This window comes from Corvus kubaryi, unplaced genomic scaffold (assembly GCF_017639235.1).
Source record: "Corvus kubaryi isolate FWS band 111438036 unplaced genomic scaffold, C.kubaryi_AGA036_p1.0 71, whole genome shotgun sequence".
Taxonomy (NCBI): Eukaryota; Metazoa; Chordata; class Aves; order Passeriformes; family Corvidae; genus Corvus; species Corvus kubaryi.
The window spans coordinates 4,686,851-4,710,690 of NW_024582059.1; the positions used below are offsets into that span (position 1 = coordinate 4,686,851).

General features: G+C 41.4%; 1 protein-coding gene across 7 annotated transcripts in view; it reads right to left on the bottom strand.

Moving 5' to 3' along the window:
- SLC20A2 (solute carrier family 20 member 2) overlaps nucleotides 1-23,840 on the bottom strand; it is a 56,558-nt gene that overhangs the window by 14,548 nt on the left and 18,170 nt on the right. For 5 of the 7 annotated variants that reach the window (XR_006019838.1, XM_042049386.1, XM_042049387.1 and 2 more), the window contains 8 exons: nucleotides 23,250-23,393; nucleotides 16,917-17,467; nucleotides 12,011-12,151; nucleotides 10,715-10,800; nucleotides 8,603-8,699; nucleotides 6,487-6,603; nucleotides 5,589-5,792; nucleotides 3,569-4,157 (listed from right to left, as the gene is read on the bottom strand). Coding sequence is in view for 6 of the 7 variants with exons in the window: in XM_042049386.1 (XP_041905320.1) it covers nucleotides 3,569-4,157; nucleotides 5,589-5,792; nucleotides 6,487-6,603; nucleotides 8,603-8,699; nucleotides 10,715-10,800; nucleotides 12,011-12,151; nucleotides 16,917-17,205 (1,523 nt within the window). In the remaining variant the exon portion in view is untranslated. Of the gene's footprint in view, nucleotides 1-3,568; nucleotides 4,158-5,588; nucleotides 5,793-6,486; nucleotides 6,604-8,602; nucleotides 8,700-10,714; nucleotides 10,801-12,010; nucleotides 12,152-16,916; nucleotides 17,468-23,249; nucleotides 23,394-23,840 lie in introns of those variants that run through there. The other 2 variants (XM_042049385.1, XM_042049388.1) reach the window with 1 other exon arrangement.

A 23,840-nucleotide genomic window follows, 5' to 3' on the forward strand; every position in this document is an offset into this window, starting at 1 on the left:
GTCCAAAACAGCCTGCCCAACTGCCTTTGTTTTTGAGAACTAGTTAATTCAGACTTTAAAACACAGCATAAACCCTACAGCTTCAACAACTCTTCTGCTATTTGTTGTTATACAGGTAGGCTGCTGTGGCTGCAGCACTGAGCTCCAGATCACAAGTCCTGCTGAACCAGCCTGTATCTACAGAAAAATAAGCTCAGTCCAACTCAACCATAGGTGCATATAATCCCTGCTGGACAACAAAGCCCAGCCTCCCGGGCTCTCTGGGAAGCTGGCTCTGAACAAGCATTTAGAAGCTGGCAGTTCTCCTTGTGTCACGCTCCTGGCCCAGGTCTTTTTTCCATCCTGCCCTTTTTATTCTCCCGTTGCCCTTGCAATGACCTGACGCACTCCCTTTGTGCTCAGCTGCTGAGCCAGTGGGACCTGCTCACTTGGCGCCGCTAATTAAGTTCAACAACAACATTTTTTTCAGCAGTTCTGTCCCAACACATTCAGTTGGGATTTTAAATACTTTAGATTTCATTCAGTCCATGTGCATGGTGGTGTCACAAGGCTCTCGGCCTGGCTCAGCTGGTCCCAGCCCTGGAAGGGCTCCAGCACCCTTGACTCAGTGCACATAAGCTTGGCAGCAGGGGCAGGAGGGGATGGTCCGAACAAAACAGTCACCCAAATAAGGAGCTACCATCACTCCCTGTTTCTTTCAAAACACAGCTAGGATCCTTGCTGATGTCAGCCTGAACATGAGCCCTGATGGCTGCAAACATCAGCTCCTACAGCAAAGATGGCTGATTTCATTAAGATGCTAAAAAGTTTAATCTCAGAAGAAACTGGGGTCTAACTACCCCATGAGTTAGTTATGAACTAGTTCTGCAGTCAAGGGCAAAATACTGATTTAACTCTTCCGGGTCCATGGGTAAATCCTGGACAGTGAAACAAGAGAGATCTCCATATGATCTTTTGTCCGTTAAAGTGCCATCCAAACCATATGGGGCACTTCTGATCCATGAAGTTTTTCTGAGCTGCATCACAGTTCAGTCTGTACTGCATGCCCCGTGCTTAAATATGCTCTAAAACAGATCAATCATTACTTTGCAATCACCTGCAGCTTTTAAGTTTCATACTGGCTTTTTATTTTTGTCTCTTTGCTCCTCTTATCTGCCCCCTTCCCTTCAAGAAATACCAACAAACAGCCTGATGGAAAATAAATAGAAAGCATGGCACAAAAGTAAGTTCCAGGATAGGGAAAGAAAATGTTGGAGTAAAGTCCAAAGCAAAAGATGTGGACAATGCAGGTGCTACCTAAATATATGAGTGAGGAGCTTAAAACCAAATGCAGGGGAAAGCAGGATTTTAACGACAGGATTCAAGGCTGAGGAAAAAAATTAGAGAAACAGCTTGACGGCAGCACCTAAAATGAGCAGAAGGAAAGTGTATGAAGGAGGGAGATGAAAAGATAGCAGGCATCAGTGGAAGATGGACTGCCAGGGCTTACTTTCTTACAGAAATGTGAACAGAAAGCTGTGCTACTCACTAGGTTCTACTGCATAATTTTTTGAACAACGCACTGCCTTTAGAGCTCTGCAGATCTTCATGCAACATGTGGCGGAGCCAAGACATCTTTTGCTCCACTAGATGAAGACTGGCTAAACATCTCTGCTATATGATCCTCAGGATAAATATCTGCATTCCCAGAGAATTTTATCTACCAAATCTTTTAGGCATACGAAGGCGTCTTCAATTTTATTGTTTAGCTGGAACTCAGTACAATTGCAAGGATGGGTTCCTATCCAATCCCTCACACATGACCATCTTCCTGCTTTTGTACCAGCCTTGACAAAATGAAGCTGACGTGTTCTTTAGTTTTGCAATTATATAAATTCAGCTTAAGAAGAGATTTTGGAATAAACAGCATTTAATAAAAACACACTTCCTGGCAAATTTGATAGGATCACCAATGGAAGTAGGGATCTGAAAAACACTGAAAACACATGAATTTTCAGGAAAGGAAATTGTCACTGTAACAAGCCAGTCCAAATGTAAAATTCTAAGGGAATTAGGCTGTAAGATGCAACAGCACATACAGCACAGAGTCTAAACTTTGTATTTCATCCTTGCCAGCTTCTGTTGACACCAAATCTGATTTCTGAACTAAATGCATCCATACAGACCACTTCTAACAAAAGTGACTACCCCTTCCTCCTACATAACATGCAAGTGATGCTTGTATAAACACATGAATCCTTGAGGACTATGTATAAGCATCACCTGCAGGGAATAAAGGACCTGGGGCACCTACTGAGGTAGGCTGTGAACTTTCTGCAATGGTATTTCCCAGGGTACATTACAAGAAATATCAGCAGTCTTTGTTCTGATCTCTATGTTCCCTTCAGCACTCGCTGCTGGCCAGTTGCAGAGCTTGGACATTGGACCCCCATGGGTCTTTGCTCTTGGCCAGTGTGCTCAGAGCAGAGGTCTTTAACAACAGAGACCATCTGAGAGGAAAGAAAGCTGCACCGTTGCCCTCTGATCCAGAGGATGAGGGGACTCTGGACTCCTTCCCAGAGCCAGATCCCTGTGGATACTAAGGAAGTACAAAAGGCTCTTCAGAAAGCCCTGTTCTGAATTCCCAGGATGCTGGATGGATGGGGAATGAAGAACCATGTTTTTAAGTGTTTTCATGATAAGTTATGAGTTAAATTGCATGGCTGACAAGAGCGAGGAGCAATAAGTGTTCTCCTTGAAGAGTGGGCCAGAGTTTGCCCAGAAGCCTAAGGAGGGCAATGAAAATTATGAATGCTGTAAAGTCCTGCTGAAAACACTGAAACCGACACCCTCGGGGCATGGCTAACACAGCAAGGGTCCGGCAGGAAGGGGACTCAGTACAGCCCCAGCCACAACCCAAATAAGGACAGCTGCTTCAACAAGCCACTTGAGAGAATTTCTCAGGGGACCTTACCACGATACTGGAAAAAGCATCTATTAAATACCAAATGGATCACTCCAGGTCTAGGGAAGAGGCAGTCCAGTCAAATCCTAAAGAAAAAATACACAGTGTTCCCAGAGACACAGCAAACCCACCCACATTGCTCTTCAGCCACATGCCACCGAGACGGTGAGGTGCTGTGTGATAAGAGATGAAATTCATCTAATGGCGAAAAATAGTCTAAAACCTCTCATCTTTTGAAGGCTTCTGATTTTGCAGTTAAAATAGGCTGCAAATTCTGCAGGGCTGGGACAGTCCTGTTTGCTTTTACAGTGTTTTGAATGTTGGGGGGAGTCTCAATGCCTCCAAGATTGCCTAAATTAAAAATTAAACCTACATTAAACTAATTACTTAACAATTATTTAGCAGTGAATAAAGAAGATTTTACCCCTGAGAAGAAAAGAAACCATAGACTGAGCTGTGCAACTCCTGGAAAGCACCAGGGATATTGATGCCACATGCTTTGTAAAACACTGATGATCATTTACCTGCAGAAATGAACGTGCTTTCCAAACAGCCAAGCTGGCAAACCTGGCTCCATGTACTTAAACTGTAAAACTGCTGGTTTGTGAGATCTCATCTTCTTACCTGACATCATTGCCTCCATGGGCAAAGGATCCAAAGCAGGCTGTTAAGATCTGGAGGAAGTGGAAAAGTAGATGGACCTGAGAGGTGTCTTTCTCTTCCTTATCCTCTTCCACAGGCTCAACGGGGGGCCGGTTGGGATCTGCAAGTTCAGAGGCCAACTTCATTTCCACCCCACCTTCCTCCGCCTCAATCTCTGCCTCAGCCACTGCGTTGCAATAGCTGGAGTAGCTGTCGTAGCGGACTCGCTTCTTGGAGTAGGAAACGGTGTCTCCCACTAACTTCTCACTGTCTTCTGGAGTAGAAGTATCCGCTGCCTTAAAGGAGGAATGCACGGGCATGCCACAAATAGCAGCAGTGTAGCAAGTGTAGCTGTTGTTGCGCCGTAGCAGTTTGTAGTTGTTTTCTGCGGTGGGCCTCTCATCGTTGGCCCTGTCCAGGTGGATTTTGTGGAGCAAGTCTTTGTATAAACCTGAGTCCTTGTGCACAGTGTGATACACGTGGCCATCGCTCCTCACGTGGCCATCGAAGCTGAAGGTGCCATTGGAAACAGGTGATTTCACTGAGGTGTGTGTCACTGAAAATGCCCTTCCTAGAAAGCAGAGATTTAGAGATTTTATTTACATGAAATGCAATACAAAAGGCCCCTTCCTCCAACACAAGACAATAATGTGGCCACCATCTGAGAATACAGGACAAAGAAGATCAATTTGCACTACATGCAGTGAATAAGTGGAGATTCAATTCACTGCAAAATAAAGTCTCTCATCTTCTGTGCAAAAAGAGCTTTGTTCCAGTGTTGAGTCTCCCCAGACATGCTCTATGACCTGCAGCAAGTCACTTGGGATCAGCTATTCAAATGTGATACTTTATGGTTAAATCCTCAGGTTTTTTGAAAAAATAAATTTCCATAAAACTCCTTTCTTGTAAAGCAAGCTCTACTTTTTCTGAGGTTTTTACTACATTGAATAGGAATAATTAGGATTTCTGAAATGTGGTTTACTGCAATTTCATACTGGGACTTATATGTTTAAGAGACATTTCATTCATACTCATTTGTTTAGGAGACATTTACACAGCCTTTAAAAAATCATTAAAAAAAAACAAAGCAAAAAAGTTCATGTTCTGCAGAAGTATTTCCTTAGCTATTGCAACATTTTCTATATACTAGTTGTATGAACATGATGATGATTATTCCCACTGTATACATTTAATGTCAGCATACACTGTAGGACACATATCAAAATGTACCACAAGTAATATTTCTGAACTTTTTCATTTCCTGACTTCCCGGACTTTCACTGTTCAACATTCGGAATTGGGTTTAGCTATTTTTAAACTGGAAGCACACACTCTAAGGGCTCCACGTCATGACTTATTTGATTTTGTAAGAATCAGTTGAATATATTAGGCATTTATTAACCAAATTACAGGACTTTGTAGATGTTAGCAAAGTGATATCAAAGTCAGCAGGCCGCTAAGTGGAGGGGGTGATCCTACCACGTGGCAGAACAGGAAGAGTTTTATGCACACAAGTCTACTTCTTACAAATATATGTTCAGAAAACAATGTGTGAGATTTTTCTAGTGGACACGCTCCAAATGGTCGTACATTTGTCAACTAAAGTTCAAATCTTTTCATCTCCTGCTGTAGTATGCTAATCGTCTTTATGTTGAATTTAACCTTCATACATCAGCAATCTGTGTGCTCTGTATTTTTCCACTGCTTGAAAGGATGGAAACACCATTAAGAAAAAATACAAAGTAAAGCAACACAAAAAGGCAAGCAATTTTTTTTCAGCTGTTTCTAAAACTGAAATACAGCCAAACAAAATGTAATTGATTTTACGTCCTCTCCAGAAAATGTCACTTGTAAATGAGCATCTTTTCAAACAAGCATTGAAAAAGGATTAGAGATGGAAATTCCAAACCCTAATTTACTATTTACAGCAGAGACCTACTTGCAGTTAAGAAACCTCATTGAAACAGGCAGAAAAACCGTCTAAGTTGTCTTAGTTCCTTACCATATGGTACACGTGGATGGTTTCCATTTGCAATAGTATCTGATGCCCCAGCAGCTTCTGTTACCGAGCCAGTAAGGGGAATCGTGCTTTCATCAGATGCTTTGGCACCAGGAAGCTCTTTAAAGACTGGTGTTTCTTCGTCTTGAATTTTATCAAGACTTTCATCTGATATCCTTGACAATGCAGCATCTTTCTTTAACCGGCCTAAGGAAATAACAGTACTGTAATGTTAAACCCAACCTATAGCACTTGCTACTTAAGTTTCCACTGTTTGCATCAACAGCATAGTTTAACATGGCTACAATAACCAAGATTCATTTCATACACACACTACTTATTTCTAACACTTATCTTTACTAAGTTAATGTATGAAAATTCCACATCTTTGGTTCTCCCTATAAAATTCACCCAAGTAGGTAACTGAAGTAAAACACTGAGCTGTTCATCTATTAATGAAACCTGAAACTCTTCTCTGCATTTTAAACAATGCATTTGTTGAGAGTAGCAAAGCAAACAAGCAAAAGACTGTAAAGCTAAAAGCTGTGATCAGCCCAACTTTCTGTAAAGTTACAATGGTCACTTAAAGATGATCATTCTGACAGGCATTTTCTCTTTAACTTTTTCTTAATAAAATATAAACCAGATTATATTCCAGGTTTTATTTTCCTGTTTCTGCTAGACTCCAAAAGTGAGCACTGCAGTGGCTTGCCTAACAAGGTCTTGAATTTCTACCACTGCAGATTTTTAAAGAAAATTACACAACTACACGAGGAATAGTTTAGGAACATCCTGCCTAGGGGTGGGGACTGGACTAGGTGACCTTTCAAGGCACTTCCACCTCTGAAATGTAATTTTCCATGATTTTTTATCACTCACATATCATCAAATAACTACTTACTTTCTATTTTTCTCTTCATCCAGGGACACACAAAAATCCAGACTAAGACAGCAAATACTAAGGACACGCCAACCGATATTAGAGCAATGGCCCACATTGGCAGTATCAGTCCCAGTACTGTAAAGACAAAGAAATAAAACCCAAGCTAACCATAAATTAACACGACTTAATTATTCCAAGCAGTGGAAGAGCAGTCTGTTGCAGAAAAGCCAGTGTTCACAATATATTCAAAACCAACATGAAGGAGCTGATGACTTTTAACATATTATCAGTTACTGCAGCTTTTAAAGGTATAGTTGACATGGAAACATTTGCAGGTTTAGTCTTCCAGTTTCCTGTTACCTCACTGTGACCTTATTTCCAAAAGAGCCAAGGGTAAAACCCCCACATCAGGGCTGCTAAAACAAGCTTGCAGTGCTTTCATACATGAATGCATGTTGAACCACGCTGCCCATTAGGGTAAGTGTTTACCTGACCTTTGCTCTGGTCCATAAAGCCTGATGCTTAGCTTACTCTAAGCCCTTACATGCTTACGATATTAGCTTAATGCAGCACTCCTAAGCTGAGGCTTCGTCCTGCAACGCACAGCGACGTCAACAACTCATGTTTCTGTAATGACTCCCCCAGCAGAGATCCTTGCACTTGTTCAATGAAACAGTCCGACTCTTGATGAAGAAAAAGCGTGGACTCCGATCTTTCAAACCCATATATACACTGCCTATCTTGAAACCCACATGATTAATTCATCCTTATGAGTAAAATGTCGCCAGAACAGAGGCCTTGGAAAGTAAATATGTATTTTCCCAGTACCAAAAATGGAGTCCCACCTTTTTATTCACACACTTTAGAGACTGCTAAGCTGAAACAGAAGGGACATTAAGATTCTTATTTCATTTATTTTGCTTAATGACTCACTGTGTGTGCCTGACCTACTTCTGCAGTACAACTAATGAGGAAATGTGAGTTATACAGATGATTTACTGTGAAGTATCTTGGATACACAGCCAATTAGACTTAAGAGGAATAGTTATGTTACCTTCAAATTGGGAATGCCTCAAGTTTTTTATTCATTCCAGTAATGCTATGCTATGGAGTAGGGTCTACCAACTGCATTTATCTAGTACAGCTAGTGTGTTGTATTTTAGAGGAATATTTCCGTGCAAAAAAAAAGGTCGCTTTCTAAGCCTGCTTTCTTAATTCATGTTCAGGAGCCTATCTTTGACTGCCTATTCATTCATCACTCTTGGACAATAGTCTAACCTAAAGATAACATTGAATGACCAGAGTCTTCAACAAAGTAGTTGAGATCACTGAACATCTTTGTTCTGAACCCTTTTGCTACAATGTGTGTTTAAATGCACACCACTTCAGTAAACTACAAAAATATAAATGCAAATACATAAACATAAAATGTGAGAATATAAATATACAAATATAAATACAAGAATATATAAATTCAAATAATATAAAAATTAAAATATAAATACACATATGAATAAACACAAACATGTGTAAAAGCACATAAAATATACAAATATACAAAAATATAAATAAAGTCTTTCAACTTCATTTCCTTCTACTGAGTTGCAATCAAAACACTAAGGAAAGAAGATGCATTCAATGAAGAAACAGGCTTGGGGTTTCTTATCACTAAAGTGAAATAAAGAAACAAATTTAAATAACAGTCTTGGAGCCAGCCCTGCCAGAACAGTGACTCTGCTGATGTCAGTGGAGTGACAGCATTACACTGAGTGCAAACAGCACCTGCTCCCCCACCCTGCTCTGAACCTTCACTCCTTGATGCACAAACCTAGAATACCTTCGAGAGCTCAACATGTGCTCAGATTTACAAAGCCAAAGCCTCATCTCAGTAATTTCCATTCCTCTAAAGAGGGATTTCTTTTGTAGCTATGCTCTTCCCCACTAACCAGAGCGATCAGGAGCATGTCACAAAAACACACATACAAATAGAAGCATGTGGGGAGGTGAATGATTTACTCTTGCCCTCGTTAACTCCTAAGGCAGGAGATAACCCTGTGGTGTCTGGATGACGCTGGCAGAGTATCCTTATACATTTTGGGACCCCTCCCTCCCGTGCCTCCCCCAGCTCACTCACCTGGTGCCCCAGTGTACATGATGGAAAACACGTTAATAGCTATGGTAGCAGCATAAAACACTGGGAGTGCGCGGAGACCATTGGGCACAGGGTCTTCCTGCACAGAAACCATGAAAAAAAGGAAATGTTAGCTGCGTTTTGCACCAGATTAATGCCAGCATGAACCTCCATGTGGAAAACACATGCACCCCAGTCAGTGCCAGGCAGGTGAAGCTTTTGGATGTCAAGGAAAGGATGGCAACCTGCCTGGTTACACCCAAATCCACAATGCTGGTCCTGGCAAGTACCAGCATTCTGGAGAACCTTGACACTGTTAATGGGAACCAGGGACACGTTTTACTTTCCGGTCAGCTGCAGCCATGCTGAGTGACCTGGGAGCAGGTTTCTTTCTGCAAGTGTGTTCTTATTTATTTTGTGTCCAAGATGAGGAGTCCCTTTCACTTAGCACAACTGAAGGATGCCAAGCAGGAGTGGGCATTGATGTTTTGGACCAGTGCTACAAGCAGCAGTGCAATGCATCCATCTCAAAACCATATTCCTAAGCTCTCCATTTCGACCGAGACAGACTGGCACTTCCTACCAGCTAACAGAAATCCCTGAAATCCCAAGTGTCTGGCTGTATTAAAGAGGTAACAGACATAAAGTGAGCAGGCAATGTTTAGCATGGCACCGTGTCTGCTGCCCACTGTGCTCCCATGCTCTCGGCACTCACAAGGAAAGACTCAGCTGACGGCGCAGCGGAAACGCACCGTGTGAGCCATGGACAAAGCCTTTGTGAGGCACTGCTTTGGCCTTTTGAGGGGCTCCACGAGTTTGCAAAGAGCTGGCAAAGCTGAGGGCTGGCTAATTTGGTTTTATTTCTTGCTGCCATGAGCTATAAAAGGGAACTGAGAAAAGGCTGTGGCTGCCCTGTGCTATGCCCTGGTCCCAGAGTGTGATGCAGATGGGCTGTATTTGCAGGGCCAGCTGCTATTCACAGCCACCCCCAACAAGGGCATGGAGCCCTATAACAGGCCACAGACTCACAAGCTAGAAAGCTGCTCTTTTTTATGCATGCACACAAGTCACTACCTGCTTATGCCAGAAGCTCTGCAGATCTTACTACTTAGTGAATGGCACAGACAGCAGTTGAGAGGCAATTTCCTTAACTTGAACTTTTTCTGCCTCTTGAATGCTTAAATATGTGGCTTTAATACCAGAGTTCACATGATTTTGATGACTTATTTCTTGAGTTGCTAGGCTTTGAATACAATAGTGGAACCTTTCCTCATCTTTTATGCAACTTGAATTATTTTTTATGCAAAGCTGAATCTCATCAAATCTATCATCTGTTTTTATCACTGACATTTATTTAGAGCAGAAATAAAGAACGATGAAGCTGAGGTTACAGGTGGTGCTATTTATAGCAGAAGAATTAATCCCTCATCTATTTAGGTTCCCTGTATAACTGCTAATATAGTGTCCCTTATTTTAGGTCACTGTCATGCACTGCACTTCCCCATTTTAGCAAGCTGAATCGTGTGAGAGAGATGGAAAAGGCAGATAAAAGCGTTGAAGTTTCCAGTTCATGCTGGGTGGCAGGCAAGTCATCTTTTGCACTGGAGATATGTGGACTGATGTTACCTCAGGTCACTAAAACCCACTGATTCAGGTTTCTTGAGAATCTACAAAATAGGCAGATGCCCATCTTCTAATGCCTGATGTGCTAGAAAACCAAGGCTTAAAACTTCACAACTTTAAAATACCGATTAGAGTATCTTCAAGGGAGGACTGTTCTGTTTAAATTACAATCAGAACAGCTATTGTGAGGCTAAGTCAATGCCAGCAAACTTGTACTAACATAGAAGCAGCCTCAATGTACCATCCTCTGACCAAACAGAATATACAATAATAATTATCACATAGCACCTTCTAAGCCTCAAATACTAGATTACTGTGAGCTTTCAAAACTGCTAAGAGCAAGTAGAACTCAAAAGGCTATTAAAAAAATGACAGGTCTCCTGTCCAAAAAGAAGTCACAAACTTTCAACTCTGGAAATGCCAGCACTCAAATGGGAGGCTAAAACACAACCCTCATACTAAGCACTCATTTTAATAGTGAGATTTCTTTACCTTGTTTAAAATGAAGAATCTGATCAGCACAAAGAGGATTCCAGACATCAAGCCAGATAACAGTGGGGAAATGAACCAAGAGGCAACTGTGTTGAAGAAAGAATGAAACTTGAAAAAACCAGTATTCTTGCATAATAGTTAAGTACATTGTTAATGAGCAACAAATTTAAAACAGTTCTTGTACAACTGGAATAAGTGTTCTGCATGTTTACTTCCAACTGGTGCAACTCAGTGTCCACCGACACTCATTAAAGTCAAAGTAGTGCTAGACACCATTAGAAACATCAGCCAAAGCATTTCCTGCTAATTTTGCAAGTTTAGCAATCAAATTCATCAGAAAAATTTCTCGTAGTTTGAATCAGAATAGACCAAGAAAGCACTGTAATTTCCTAATCACCATGACCACAAATGTTGCAAGCAAGTGGAAAGCAACTGCATCTAGCAGGATGTTACTGCTCCCAGGGTAACAGTCTCAAGTTCCAAAGTGCCAGAGAAGCATCAACTGTAATGTATAATGTGTGTACATTTTTTGCAGGCCAGCACTGCAAGTGTCCAGGACTGATTTAACTGAAGTAGGTGGCAAAGCTCCCACTGATTTCAATAAAACCGGATTAGGGCAGCACTCTGGAAATCTCATCCAGAGTGATTTATTGTTTGCAGCATGGTTAACATTGATTCGGCTGTCACTGAAAACTCTCTTTTACTATTGACAGAATTAAAAAAAATACATGTATTGCTAAAATTCAAATATATTACCATTGCTTCAGCATAAAATCCTTTTAATAGAGACTTTAGGCTGCCCCTCAAGTTCCAAAGGCTTCCAAAACAATAACAAAACACTCCATCACATCCCTGCTTGGATGTACTGATCTTGGCAACGGGAGGCTGTGAGTTAAATGTGCTGTATGCCCTGAAGGTGGTGGGTGGAGAAACATGACTGTGGGCATTCACATGACAGCATTCACATTGTTGAGAGCAAGAAAAGGGTAGTATGAGCCGCCACAAAAAGAATTAGAAGAGGAGGAATGTCACCTTGAGGCATGTCTCTTGAGGGACAACGTGCCCCCAGCTTACCACTGGGGAAGTAAAACTTTTGCCTTACCCCTTTCTCCACTGGAGACACCCTGCAGCCCTTAATGAACATGGCACCAGTGCATTTTCTGAATGACACGACTGGGGTGGAAAATAAATTAATGAGGGAGTGCTATCAGCACAAAGCAGATTTCTGGGAATGTTTTTTGCAGGCAGCACACGCTATTTCACATACCCTCACACATAAAAGGAGACAGCACTTACCAATCTTGACAAGCTGCATCCACTGGACACCCTGCGTGCCAATTGCCACCAGAGAAAATCCAATCGTAGCACCTACAATGCAATGGGTCCCTGATATTGGGAGTTTCAAGAACGATGCAATTAGCTGCCAAACAGCAGAACCTAGAAACAAGTGAACCATATGCTATAAACAACAACAACAATAATGTAATACAGAAAATTCTTTGCCACGTGCCCACATTCTTTTACAAGTGCTGCCTACACTCCACATGCATAAGAGAGATCTTCTAAAGAGAGTTTTGTTCCTGTTCTGTCTCTAAAAGCAGATACTAAGACAGTTTAATAGCAGCCTTGAATGCTACGTCTTACTTATGACTGTTTATGACTAACATCTCCCTACAATTCACAACAGTTCTGCTTTCAGTATTTACAGCCTGTCTGATTAAGTACACAAACTGCTCCCAGTGTACATCAAGCTTAGAAAACCTCATTCTTGATAGCTGACCCTGGAAGCCTCCAAGTGATCAGTATGAGGAGGTATTCACCATTTCACTAGCGAACTACCCATGCTCCTAAACTTGGATACTACCAGAGGAAGGTTCAAATTGTGGGGCAGAGAGATTTTATGCCTCATCTCAGTCATTCACAGCCATTCAGTCCGCTATAGAAAAAATGGACTGAGGAGGGAATAAGGCCTCTCTCACTGCCGTCATTTGCAGCTCATTGTACTGGAGAAATTTAAGACTGCAGAAAAGGGTGATCTTAGTCATGGAGAAGCTAAAGACACCCCTGGCAGAAGGAAATATGTTAGGAAGTTCTCCTAACAAACTAAGAGATGGTGGTTAATGTATGTATGTAATGTAATAAAGTAAATGCAAAAAAATCTGGTGTCCCAACAAGACATCCAGGAAGGATGCTGGCTAAGAGTGCAGGGAAAAAAAAGTACCCCAAGCACCACTTTCAGAAGTTAGATCAGACACAGTTGGCCACCAAGCTCTCAAGCACGTGCCTCCATGCGCCAACTCATTTTCACTTTGCAAAGGCACGCGTTCCCTGCTCCTCTTGCAGTGGCACTAACCTCAGGACACCAAAATACTTTTGAGTGTAACATAAGCTTCCTGTGGACCCCACCTAATATTAGAGAATTCTTACAAAGATCTCTTCTTCATCATAATCCTTCATGGCCTTAAGACTAAATTTTCATGTATTAAGAGTCACCAATGGCAGCAATCAGACTGCCATGAGAGACCCTGAATCTTCTGGCCTGCGCTAACTCTCTTAACAGATCTGCAGCAGATATGGGTGATAAAGCAAGGTCACTGAACATACGCTGGCAGATTACTCAAAGTTTTAACCTCCATCCTCAATTCCAACATGAGAAGATGGTTTGAAGGTCTTGAAACAGAGCCATCTGCAAACGGTGATGTGCTGGTATCATATGTGGCTATATCTGGCAGTCAACCAGTTTGTAAAACTGATCTCTCCTCGTGTACTATCCCAAAACAACTGTTACTTCTCTTGCTAGTGGAAATTCTAGATCAATCAAGGAACACCTGCTCTTTAATTTTCTGGCTTCTTTTCTGCTGGACTAAAATAAAAATAAAAACACTTTGAAACCTTTGACATGAACTTAGAGGCCAGCAAGTGGAAGTGAGGAGAAGGAGAAATCAGATGGTTACATCTGAAAGAAGCCAAATAAAAAGATAAGCCAACCATAGATATGTAATTACAAAATACTCAGTATAAAAACCAGGGAAAATGCAACCAAGCCACAGCTGCACTGCAAATGTCTCGTGAGGACTGGGGTTTTTTGTCGGGGGAAATAGAGGGAGTATGGAACTATTTCTTGTTTATTTAACTTCATAGAATCACAGAATGGTTTGTGTTGGAAGGGACCTTAAAACATCATCTTATTCCAAACTCTGTGCCATGGGCAAGGATACCTTCCACTAGACCAGGCTGCTCAATTGAAAACAAACAGGAGAGAAAGAAAAAGGTGGTGGAGGACCAATGGGTGGTCTGAGAAGGACAATGCATAATGTAAAGAAGTTTAAGGAACAGAAGAAAATACAAAGGACACCAGAGAAAGACGTTTCTCTGGGACTTCCAGTGCTTTAACTACCTACATCAAAGATTTAAATCCTCTTTAACATAAAATCTATGTTTTAAATTTTAAAAGTCTATGTTTTCTAAATTTTTACCTTTGCAAAACTACTCAAGGAAGCAGGAGGTTCACTAGGCCGGTCACAGAGTCCCAAATTCAGACTCTTCATGCCTGCTGACACCGTGGCCCACACCTTTTCCTCTCAGCTAATATCCCTTAAAGACAGAGGGCTGGCTGCAGACTGCCCTGACCAGGAGTTGCCTGCACCAGCTTTTGGCCAGGGTGCGTTTCATGCTCCCCTGCTGCTGAGGGCACTGCATCCATTGCCCTGAGGCTCCGGTGCTCTGTGCCAGCCGTGAGCCCCCATCAAACACCATGTCACCTGCAGGACTAGATTAGTACTTGGCTCTGCTAATCCTGCCTGGGATGTCCTCTCTGTTGGTGGCATCTCCTCACTCATGTCAGCTGCTGACTTCAGCTTGCACCAGAACCTCTAGAACAACACACGAGCAAGTCCTGACAATAACCTGACAATTGGTTAATGCTGGGCAAGTATTACAATCTACCCCCAAGGGCAGTAGTCCCTAACTTCTCATCTGCCTAATAGACAACATTTTATTTTGCTACAAATTACTACAAAATGCTACATTTTAAAATTTTAATCCCATTACTTCCTGCTTCCTTTTCTCTTAGGAGAGGAGGTCAACCTGAAAATTACATCTGCTGTTTGCTGCAAACATCAAAGGATCTTCCATCAACATCTGGAAAGAGGATACAGTGACTTTTGGTCTCTCCCAGACTGTTGACTCATTTAAGCCTCATTGAAATTCAGAAGCTAAATCCATTTGCAAAAACATGATCGTGAGGCATGAGAGAACAGGGCGGGGGAAAATGCAGAGCAAGAACAGAAAGAGGAAAAGCAAACACCCAGGAAAACTCAAAGAAAACACAGAAAAAATATCATACATCTTGAGAAAAGCTGGAGATGGATTTGAGGGAAAAAAATTTGAAATCTGCATTTTGTAACTTGTGATTAATTCTGAGACTTAAAATCTGGAATTTCTTCTAAATGCCCCTACTGGAGGAAGGGAATGCAACTGGTCATGAAGTTCACACAGGCTTATGTAAATAAGCATGCAAATAAGTTGTTTTCTTTGAGCTTCTGGCCAGTTGCCTCTGCAGGAGGTATCTGAGACTTAAAACTTTGCCCTGCCAGGATCAGGATAACAGAAATAGATACAGAAAAGAAAACGGACCCTTCCTTCAATGGGAATCATGGTATCAAGAATACACAGGTCACTTAACATTTCAGACGGTGTGAACTGCTCGCAGCTCATGCCCACAGGAAAAGACAGAGCTATCTCAGCAAGCACAAGGATAAAAGATGCAAGTGGAATGGTGCTAAAAAGTCACTGTACACCTTGAGGGAAAGACCAGAAACCTGCAGCTGACATTGCAAGGTATCAGGAAAGACTGATGGGGGGGGAGGGGGCCAAGAGCACTTGAGGTGGTTTAAGGTGGGACCATCTGTGGAAGTGGCTGCGGTCCCAGCAGTGATTTCTTGCTAACCAACCCCTCTTCCCCTTGGGCAAGGAAAAGTGGCCAACCTTCAGGAGGCTCAGGAGCAGCCAAAGAAGCAAGGCAACTACCTCCACACTCTCAGGCACGTCCACACAAAGCCACCTCTGACAACTCCAGAAACTGTCACTCAATGTCCATTTTGATCCATTAAAAAATTATAAAAAAAATAATTTAAAAAAGAAAGCTAAAATTTCCCCTTTCCCAAAGGAAAACAGGAAAATAACCACATGTAGTAGATCTCTGCACAGACTCGCCTACCTCATGTGCAGGTCTTGCATAAAATAAAAAAAGTGTGAGGAGGTTAGAAGGGATAGGTGGAAATAACATTTAGGTCAGGTTTAAGTAGGTTTAAGGAAGAAAACCTTCACGTGGAACACCCCTTTGAAGCAGAGGATGCTGCAGTGCTTGTATAAACCACGCCAGCCTGTCACGGGATATCACCAACCTGCCAGACTGAGGTGGGAGGGCTGGCCCCTTGCCGGGGCTGCCTCTCCTACAGATAAAGGGTTTCCTCCCTGCTGCCTCCTGCCCTTTAAAAGCAGGTTTGCTCCTTGAGGGAGCTCTCTAAAAGCTCATAAAGCCTCTTGCATATAAACAAAGAGTAAATACCGTGGCTTAATGTTACTTACCTCAGAATATGCTTTTGTTCTGAACAGAGATTTAGTTAACTACAAACACAAGCACAGGGGCAGACTAAGGTACGCTGACCTGCTGTCGTTTTGGTCAGAAAAATTAAAAATACCTTAAATGCGTGATTATCTTTACTGCTCCCTTAGTTCTGCCGTGGGCAAGGGTGAAGTGTAGGCAACCAGTTTACACAAATGTTTTTGGATTTTCTGTAACCCTTTAAAAAAGGATTCCTTCTCATACATACTCATTGCAAACTGCTGATTCTGTAGGATCTTCTGTACAGACACAAATGCTATGCTTTTATATTTGCCATTTACCATCACAAAAATCTCCAAAATAATTTCTTTCAGTATCTTATACATATACAGGATCCATTGTGTTAAACATTTCTTTTCATCTATTAGTTAAATGGCTGAACCATTGAAAAATGTAAATTATTAGAAGCATTTTAAAAAACCATAGGAGACTTAAAAAGGAATACAGGCCCCTGCATTCACACAAGAACAAGATGTGCAGGTCCAGAAGATGGGAAGACTTAATTAACAATGTTCACAATGAGCAGGGTGACAGACACACAACAAACGTTACTTGGAATAGGAAATTGTTACTTACCAACCATTGCACTCACTTCTCCTGCCATCAGCAGTGAAACAGTGCTGTTGTACAGGTTAACATCAATGATACCTTTCCGAATTGTTTCTCCCACTTTTGCTCCCAGTAATACTGAGCCAGTGGTTTCAAAAACTGAAGCCAAAATGCAAGCCTGGCGTAAAGTAACAACACCAGAGCCCACAGCCGTTCCGAAAGAATTTGCAACATCATTTGCACCAACGGAAAAAGCTAAAATAAAAGCTATGATAAAACCCACAATGACCATCCACAGGTACTCATCCATTGCCATCTTTCCCCAAACCGTAGATTAGCTTCCCCTTTGCAAATAGTTAATAGTCAAGGCTGGAGGGCACCGCAACGGATTTGGAAAGCAGATTTCTTGTAAACAATGAGTTCTCTCTGGAAAGTGCTGGGTAGTGTTAGAATGTGAAGAAACTGCTAACTGCTGATTTTCAAACTACTATAAATACTGTTCATTTGGCTGCCTTCGGTCAGCAGTGAAACACATTCCATATTTTGCTTCCAAACCGGTACGACTGCGATGTTCTGTCCTGCAACAGAGAAAACAAAACAAAACAAAACAAAAAAAGAAAAAAGAAAAAGAAAATTAAAAAAATAAAAGGGGGGGAATACTCAGCAGAGCTCATAACAATGCGTGTTTTCAGAAGTAAACAGATGATTTAAACCTACTAATGGGGTCCTACCTCAGCATGTGACTGCTCTAATCATAAAGCAATTCAGAAAAGATTCAAATTAGGTCACCTCCAAAGCAATATGTTTCTTGCAATATCACTGACCAAGAAAATATTTTAGGCAATTTAGAAAAATGTAGAAAGTTTGGGAGTTTTGTTTGTGCTGAATTTACCAAGCAGAGCAATAAGCCCTCCTTCTAGCAGGAGGATTCCTCTTGGCTTTTTGCACCTAGTGAATATAAAACATAGAGAGTACATGGACCATACCATACAGCCTGATGCCCAGCTGATAAATAACACCTAGCTCCACTGATCTCAGCAGAGCTCTCAACATTTTATCAGCTGCAGCCATGGATATGCTCTTTTGAAAAATCATTTTTTATATATGTCCGTCTAGAAAACACCACTGAAAATACTCTGAAGAACATTAATATTCATCTTTTGCTGTTATCACATCCCATGCAGTAAGAATACAATTTCTTTGCAGCTTTTCAGTCACTGAAACAGCACAATAATTAAAATATTTCCATGTATCCCTACTGATTTAGAGAAGCTTATGAAAAAGGTGCAATGAAAACATTGAACTCTCTGTTTTTTCCTATAGTTACCAATTACTAACAGTTATTGTATTCAAACTATTGTCACAGATATCTTTGAGTATTTATTTTGACAGTTTAAGTTTTATGACTGCCTTTTGAATTACATCTTTCTTAGTCCGATAAAAGAGTAAGCTCTTTCAAAGCAAAAAATGGACAGAGAGAAAGGGAGTAGAAAGGGAGTTTAAAAAATAAAACCTTCATCATCCAAAACACTGTTAAACAGAGTGATAAGGCCCACAGTGATATGAAGATGGTCAAAATGCAGAAGCAAATTTTCCCAAACCACATGCCTCCTCCAAGGGCTAATTATCTTCTGTTACCGGCCACCACAAAGGTGTCCTGTGGCAAGGAGTTAAACGAACATTTAGCAGCAAACATGTATGAGCCAACTCCACCTGTTTTAAGAAGCACTTCTTGAGAGCAGGGGATGTCAGATTAAAGCTCTGAGCCCTCCTGCTCACTCTTTCCCCACAGTCATTTCAATTTCATACAACATTCCCACATGCACAGTTTCAAGATCGTGCTTAATTTCTTTCAATGACTCAAATGCAATACAGGTCCTGTGGTAGCAAGGAGGAAGAGTCTCTGAAACCCCTGAAATAATAGTAAAATTAAAAATTAAAAGAGATTTTGCATATTCCTGAGGTGCTGGATCCTTGAGAACAACCAAGAGGAAAATAACACATCTATCCGTAAGTGTTTCCTAGAAAACTCTTAAATTGATGTCAAAGATTGTTACTTTCTCTACATACACATATTCAGCATAAAAGATGCCCCTCTTTTTTTCTGCAGGCTCCAAACTGGCTGAACAACTGTTGCTCCAGTCTTTTCCAGACATAGAGCAGATATCAATCCTTGAATGCCTTACACTCTAAAATAACATTTCAGAAGGTCTTAACGGCTAAAAACATTTGTGTAAGGATTTTTATACTATGAGATAACATGAGAAAACGAAGCACCAAATCATGTTTTCTGTTTGAAGACTTGTTGCTTTTTTATAATTCATGAGCACTCAGCCCACTGAGTGGAAAAGGACTTGACAGAAACAGAAAAGGCTAATGATATTTGGAAGAAACAATTATGGTTTGCACTTGTTTGCCTGTGAATGAATACAAAACCCCACTAAAAGCATTTGCTAAAAAATTTCTATTATGCATATCAGATTTTTGCTAGGAGATGAAATGTTGGACTAGGGTCCTTCCTTGATTCTGGAGATTAATGATTAAATTCTTCATCCTGTATGGATTTCCACAGCACCTTTGCCAAGTTAGCCTCACTGCCCCAGTTTCTTCTCCTGAAAATGAGCAAAGCTGACTGAGGTCCATGCATGCACCCACAATTCTGTGATTATATGAGACCCATTTCTTTGGACCAGCAAGATGAAACCGCACCCTTATTCCCAACAAAGATCTGTCTTTTCTCCACTTATCAACCAACCTACCAATTTATTGTGGCGACCCAATTCCTGGGATAAGAAAGAGCAGGGGGATTGTGACATTCCCCCACTGCAACAGAATTCATGGGACAATGTTTGCCAAATCTGGCTCCTCCAGCCACAGCGAGTTCCTGCAGTTTCCAAAATAAACCACTAAGTCACAAGGTTGCCTTTATTAGCTTCCCTGGGAGAGGGTGGGGAGAAGTCCTCCAGATGGTCCCAAAGAAATCAAGACTTCAAGTGTGAGTATGTGTGCTCCTAAACGGCCTCATGAAGGCCAAAGAGTCTCCAAAAGACTGTCAGCAGGGCTTTTGGCAAGCGGCTCAGAGAGGCAGCTACATAAACTCCCTCCCTGTGAAATAGGATATATGGCCTCAGGAGAAAGGATGTCTCAAGTAAGAAGTCACCCCTCCTGTCATTTTATGCAAGGTGATGGTTCAAAATAGAGCTTCCTCCAAAACTCAAGAGGCTCAACTTGATGTCCAGTGTGTTGGCACAAGCAGCAGCACAGCAGTGGCCAAGCTGTGCCTTTAAGAAGATGTAAATCAAAAGGAAAAGAGGAATAAACACGTTTAAAAATTAACATGTAGGCTGCCTTTGAATGGCTAGGTGTTACTACTTTCAACCTTAAAAAAGGGTAAGAGATTTTAAATGCTTAAAAAAAGAAAAGAAAGAAAAAGCACATCTCTGCTGAGAAAGTTTTCAGAAATGCAAAATATCCTGCAAAGCAGGCCAGTGACTAAATACAGACTAAATCTTGTAGCACACTTCTTTCTAGAGCCCAAAATACATCTGGCATGCTCAGACACGCTGAGCTATGCCCCTCATCACCTAATCTAACCCAAGAGCCTGTGGTATTTCATGTTGCCACTGGGATGAAAAAGAAACTGGAAAAAACACCATGCAGTAGGGAATGGCAGGTGATCTGCTCTGTGTGTGACACCTGGAAGTCACCAGCCTGTGTCTCTCCTGTTCTCGTATTTCATCAACGTGCCTCTATGCAACCCAAATGCAATTCCACCTGACCTGCTGGATGCTGGGAGAGCCTCCCATCCATCTCTGGGACTGAGACCACCTCTGCAGTCAGGTGTGCTATGCTACCACAGCAGACTCTGGGTGGAAAAGTACATTTTCCTATTTAGGTTTTGGATAACTCTTCCTGAACCAGCCCAGCCTGTTCTGCCATGCTGCAAACTCACACTTGGGCATCAGCAGGGCAGAGGAACTGTTTAGGACCAGGGAGCTGCAGGACCTGAAGCTGGAGCGTGCATCTCTGATGGCTAGGAGAGTGGAGAGAAATGACATTTCAAGCTGCAAGAAGCTAATTCTGCATTAAGGCAAGTTTTTTAGCTAATAGAGTTTTCTTATGATCCATAACCAGTGTATCATACTTAGGAGGTCCGAGTTGAAGCCTTTTAAGCAGACTAAGAAACTTGCACCTCAGCAAGAAAAATTTGATTTTTGGAAATGCTAAGCATGTCCCTCTGCCTCACTGGCAGATGATCCAGACACCCCCCTCGGACTGTATTTTGTTGTTAGCAAAACAGCCTGTTACAACTCTGTCAACACAGAGTGCTACTTCTTCCCTCAGGGAGAGACAAGAACAAAACCTAGGTAATAAAGCACCTTGATTCATGCACAATGACAAGTGAATCATCAGGAAAAAGTTAGGATCTCGTGGTAATCATGAGATCATTTTAGGACATTTACTAAGACAGCTCTCCTGGAAATTATTCACAGTACATTACTAAGCCTAGACAAGTTTTAGTGAAAAAAATAATACTAAATTTGAAAATCAAAGATCTCAGGGTCTGAGGATTTTTGGTTTTGCTAAACAAATTTCTGCTAAAGAGAACAGAGAAGTATCTAACAGCAGGAACGAATGGATACATAAAAGCTCAGGACTAAGTTCAAATTCTAGAGAAGCAATCAGAGTGCATTACCCACCAGCAATAAAGGAACAAACAGAGACGCCGTAAATGTTCTTTAATCTTCTCTTCACTGAAAATTAGGGAAGAACCTACAGCACTTGTGAAACACTGAAAGGTATGCATCTCATACCATCTATAAATCATGCTGTATGCAGCTCTGCTACTCTCAGAAGTTGCCCCATGCTGCAGCTGAAAATTTCCTTCTACTCTGGATGGGACCGAGATTCTGCGACGTCTCAGTTTTAACCGATTTGTTGTTGCCCAAGTATGAACAAAAATCAAAGGACAGCAGCTAGTGTAGCATGTCCCAAAATAATTTTTATGACTACTCCGCTTTGCATTATGGCAGGGCAGACAAGGGAGGACAATTTCTTTTCCTCTGCTGTGTTGAAAACAGTAGACGTTTCATGATTGACAGTGGCACTGAATTTGTACTGACAGGCAGGTTCACTTGTAGTTACCAGTGGCTGAAAAGTCTGTCTAAAATGCTTACCAGACAGCAGCTTCTAGGAGGTTAGTCCATACCCTCTCTATTTCTGTATGTTGCTTTTTATATAAAACTGATCTGTCAGGCTTCCCACCTATGTATAAACTCAGGCCAGATCTGGCATTCCAGTCTATGGGTACTAAACACAGCACTGCATAGAAACCAAGCCTGATTTATAACCAGAGCTACTAACATCATTCATATCAATAGTCCTTATGATTTCCAGTTCATGCTCAGGCCACAAGGCTCACAAATTATTTACTTTAAATTACTAACACTACATTCATGATATGAAAGGTGGTATTGAATCAAGTGGTTCAAGACTGAGAACATCCCTATATGGCTCTAAATTACATGCACAGGACTTGTCACAAGGCCAAACATTATGCAAGTTTAATGCTCCAGTACACAAAAAGCACTCCCAACTTACTATTAAAAAAATCAATTACCACACCAGCAGAAGCAAGTTTTGTATCAATCAGTTCCTATTTTAACACATTTACAATGTGTTTAAGCATATTTCAATACTACTACTTGATATGGAAACAAGACTGAAGTTGATAGCTTTCCAAGGATTCCCATCCAGTTTAACATTGCAGAGAGGGACTGTCACTGTCAGCTCCCAAAACTTCCAGAGGATGCTTCCTTTTCTTAGTCCCCATCAACCTTTTGTTCCCACCACTGAAAGGCCAAAAATGCATATAAAATATCTAGCATGAGATTTTGTGGCTGAAAACATTCACTAAAAACACAGACAGCAGTCACTTTCAGCAATTCTACAAACAAGTAAGAAAGGTAAAGTATCAACAAGTCCTCATGCATTTGCTGATAAATATCTTTTTCTCTAACTAAAGGACAATTTTATCCTTCAGCTACTGAACAAAGTCTTTCTAACAGGCAAGGAGTTTTTATGACTCAATACTACAGATTTTCAAGATCCATTCAGAGAAAACAAGTGCTCATGGTTACAGAAAACATGTTTTATAAAAAAAAATCCATGCAGAGAAGTCTTTAAAACTCACCCAGTATTTAAAAGTTGTCTCAAGAGAAAAAGGAACTAAGTTCTTCTAGCAACCTTCCCTCCTGATTGTAAATACAGGTTGAAGTCTAAAGTAGACATCCTACCATTCAGCACAGTCACATCTGAACATGCAAACTTTCAGAGGGTAGAAAGAGGGCTATAACTTACACCAGGCAGTCCGGGGATAAAATTCACTCTGGCACAGGAGAGCACACAAGACAACACCGAGAAGCATCAATGCGAGTCCAGATTCTTATTCAGAAGGTGAAAATCTGCCTCCTCTTAAGCAAAGAATTCTGCTGGGGGTGGGCACTGATAAAACACAACACTGCGTCACGACTGCACCAGAGAGACAAACCAATCCAATGAAGCTCGTATTAAAAGCAACAAAACGTTCCCTTCCCTCCCCCCCACCCCCAGGCACAGGCATAGACAAGAAAGGAAATCTCATTTTTGACTGTCAGCTGGGCATTTTGGTGAGATCAGGTAATCTCTGAGGAGTCCCAGATCTTCTATTTGCAAGCACACTTAAATGCACTTTTAATTCAAGTGCATGTGATAGTAGGGCATGTACATCCAATCTGGGAATGATGTTGCATGCTTGATACTTTATCCACGTCAGTAGAGGTCCCACAGGCTACACAGACTGCAGAAAGTTAAAGATGTGCACAAGTTTTGACTGGATTGATGCCTAAGCAAACAACTTCGCTTTCAACAGTTCAGCCTAAATTACCCAATCCAGATTCCTTCAACCGCTTT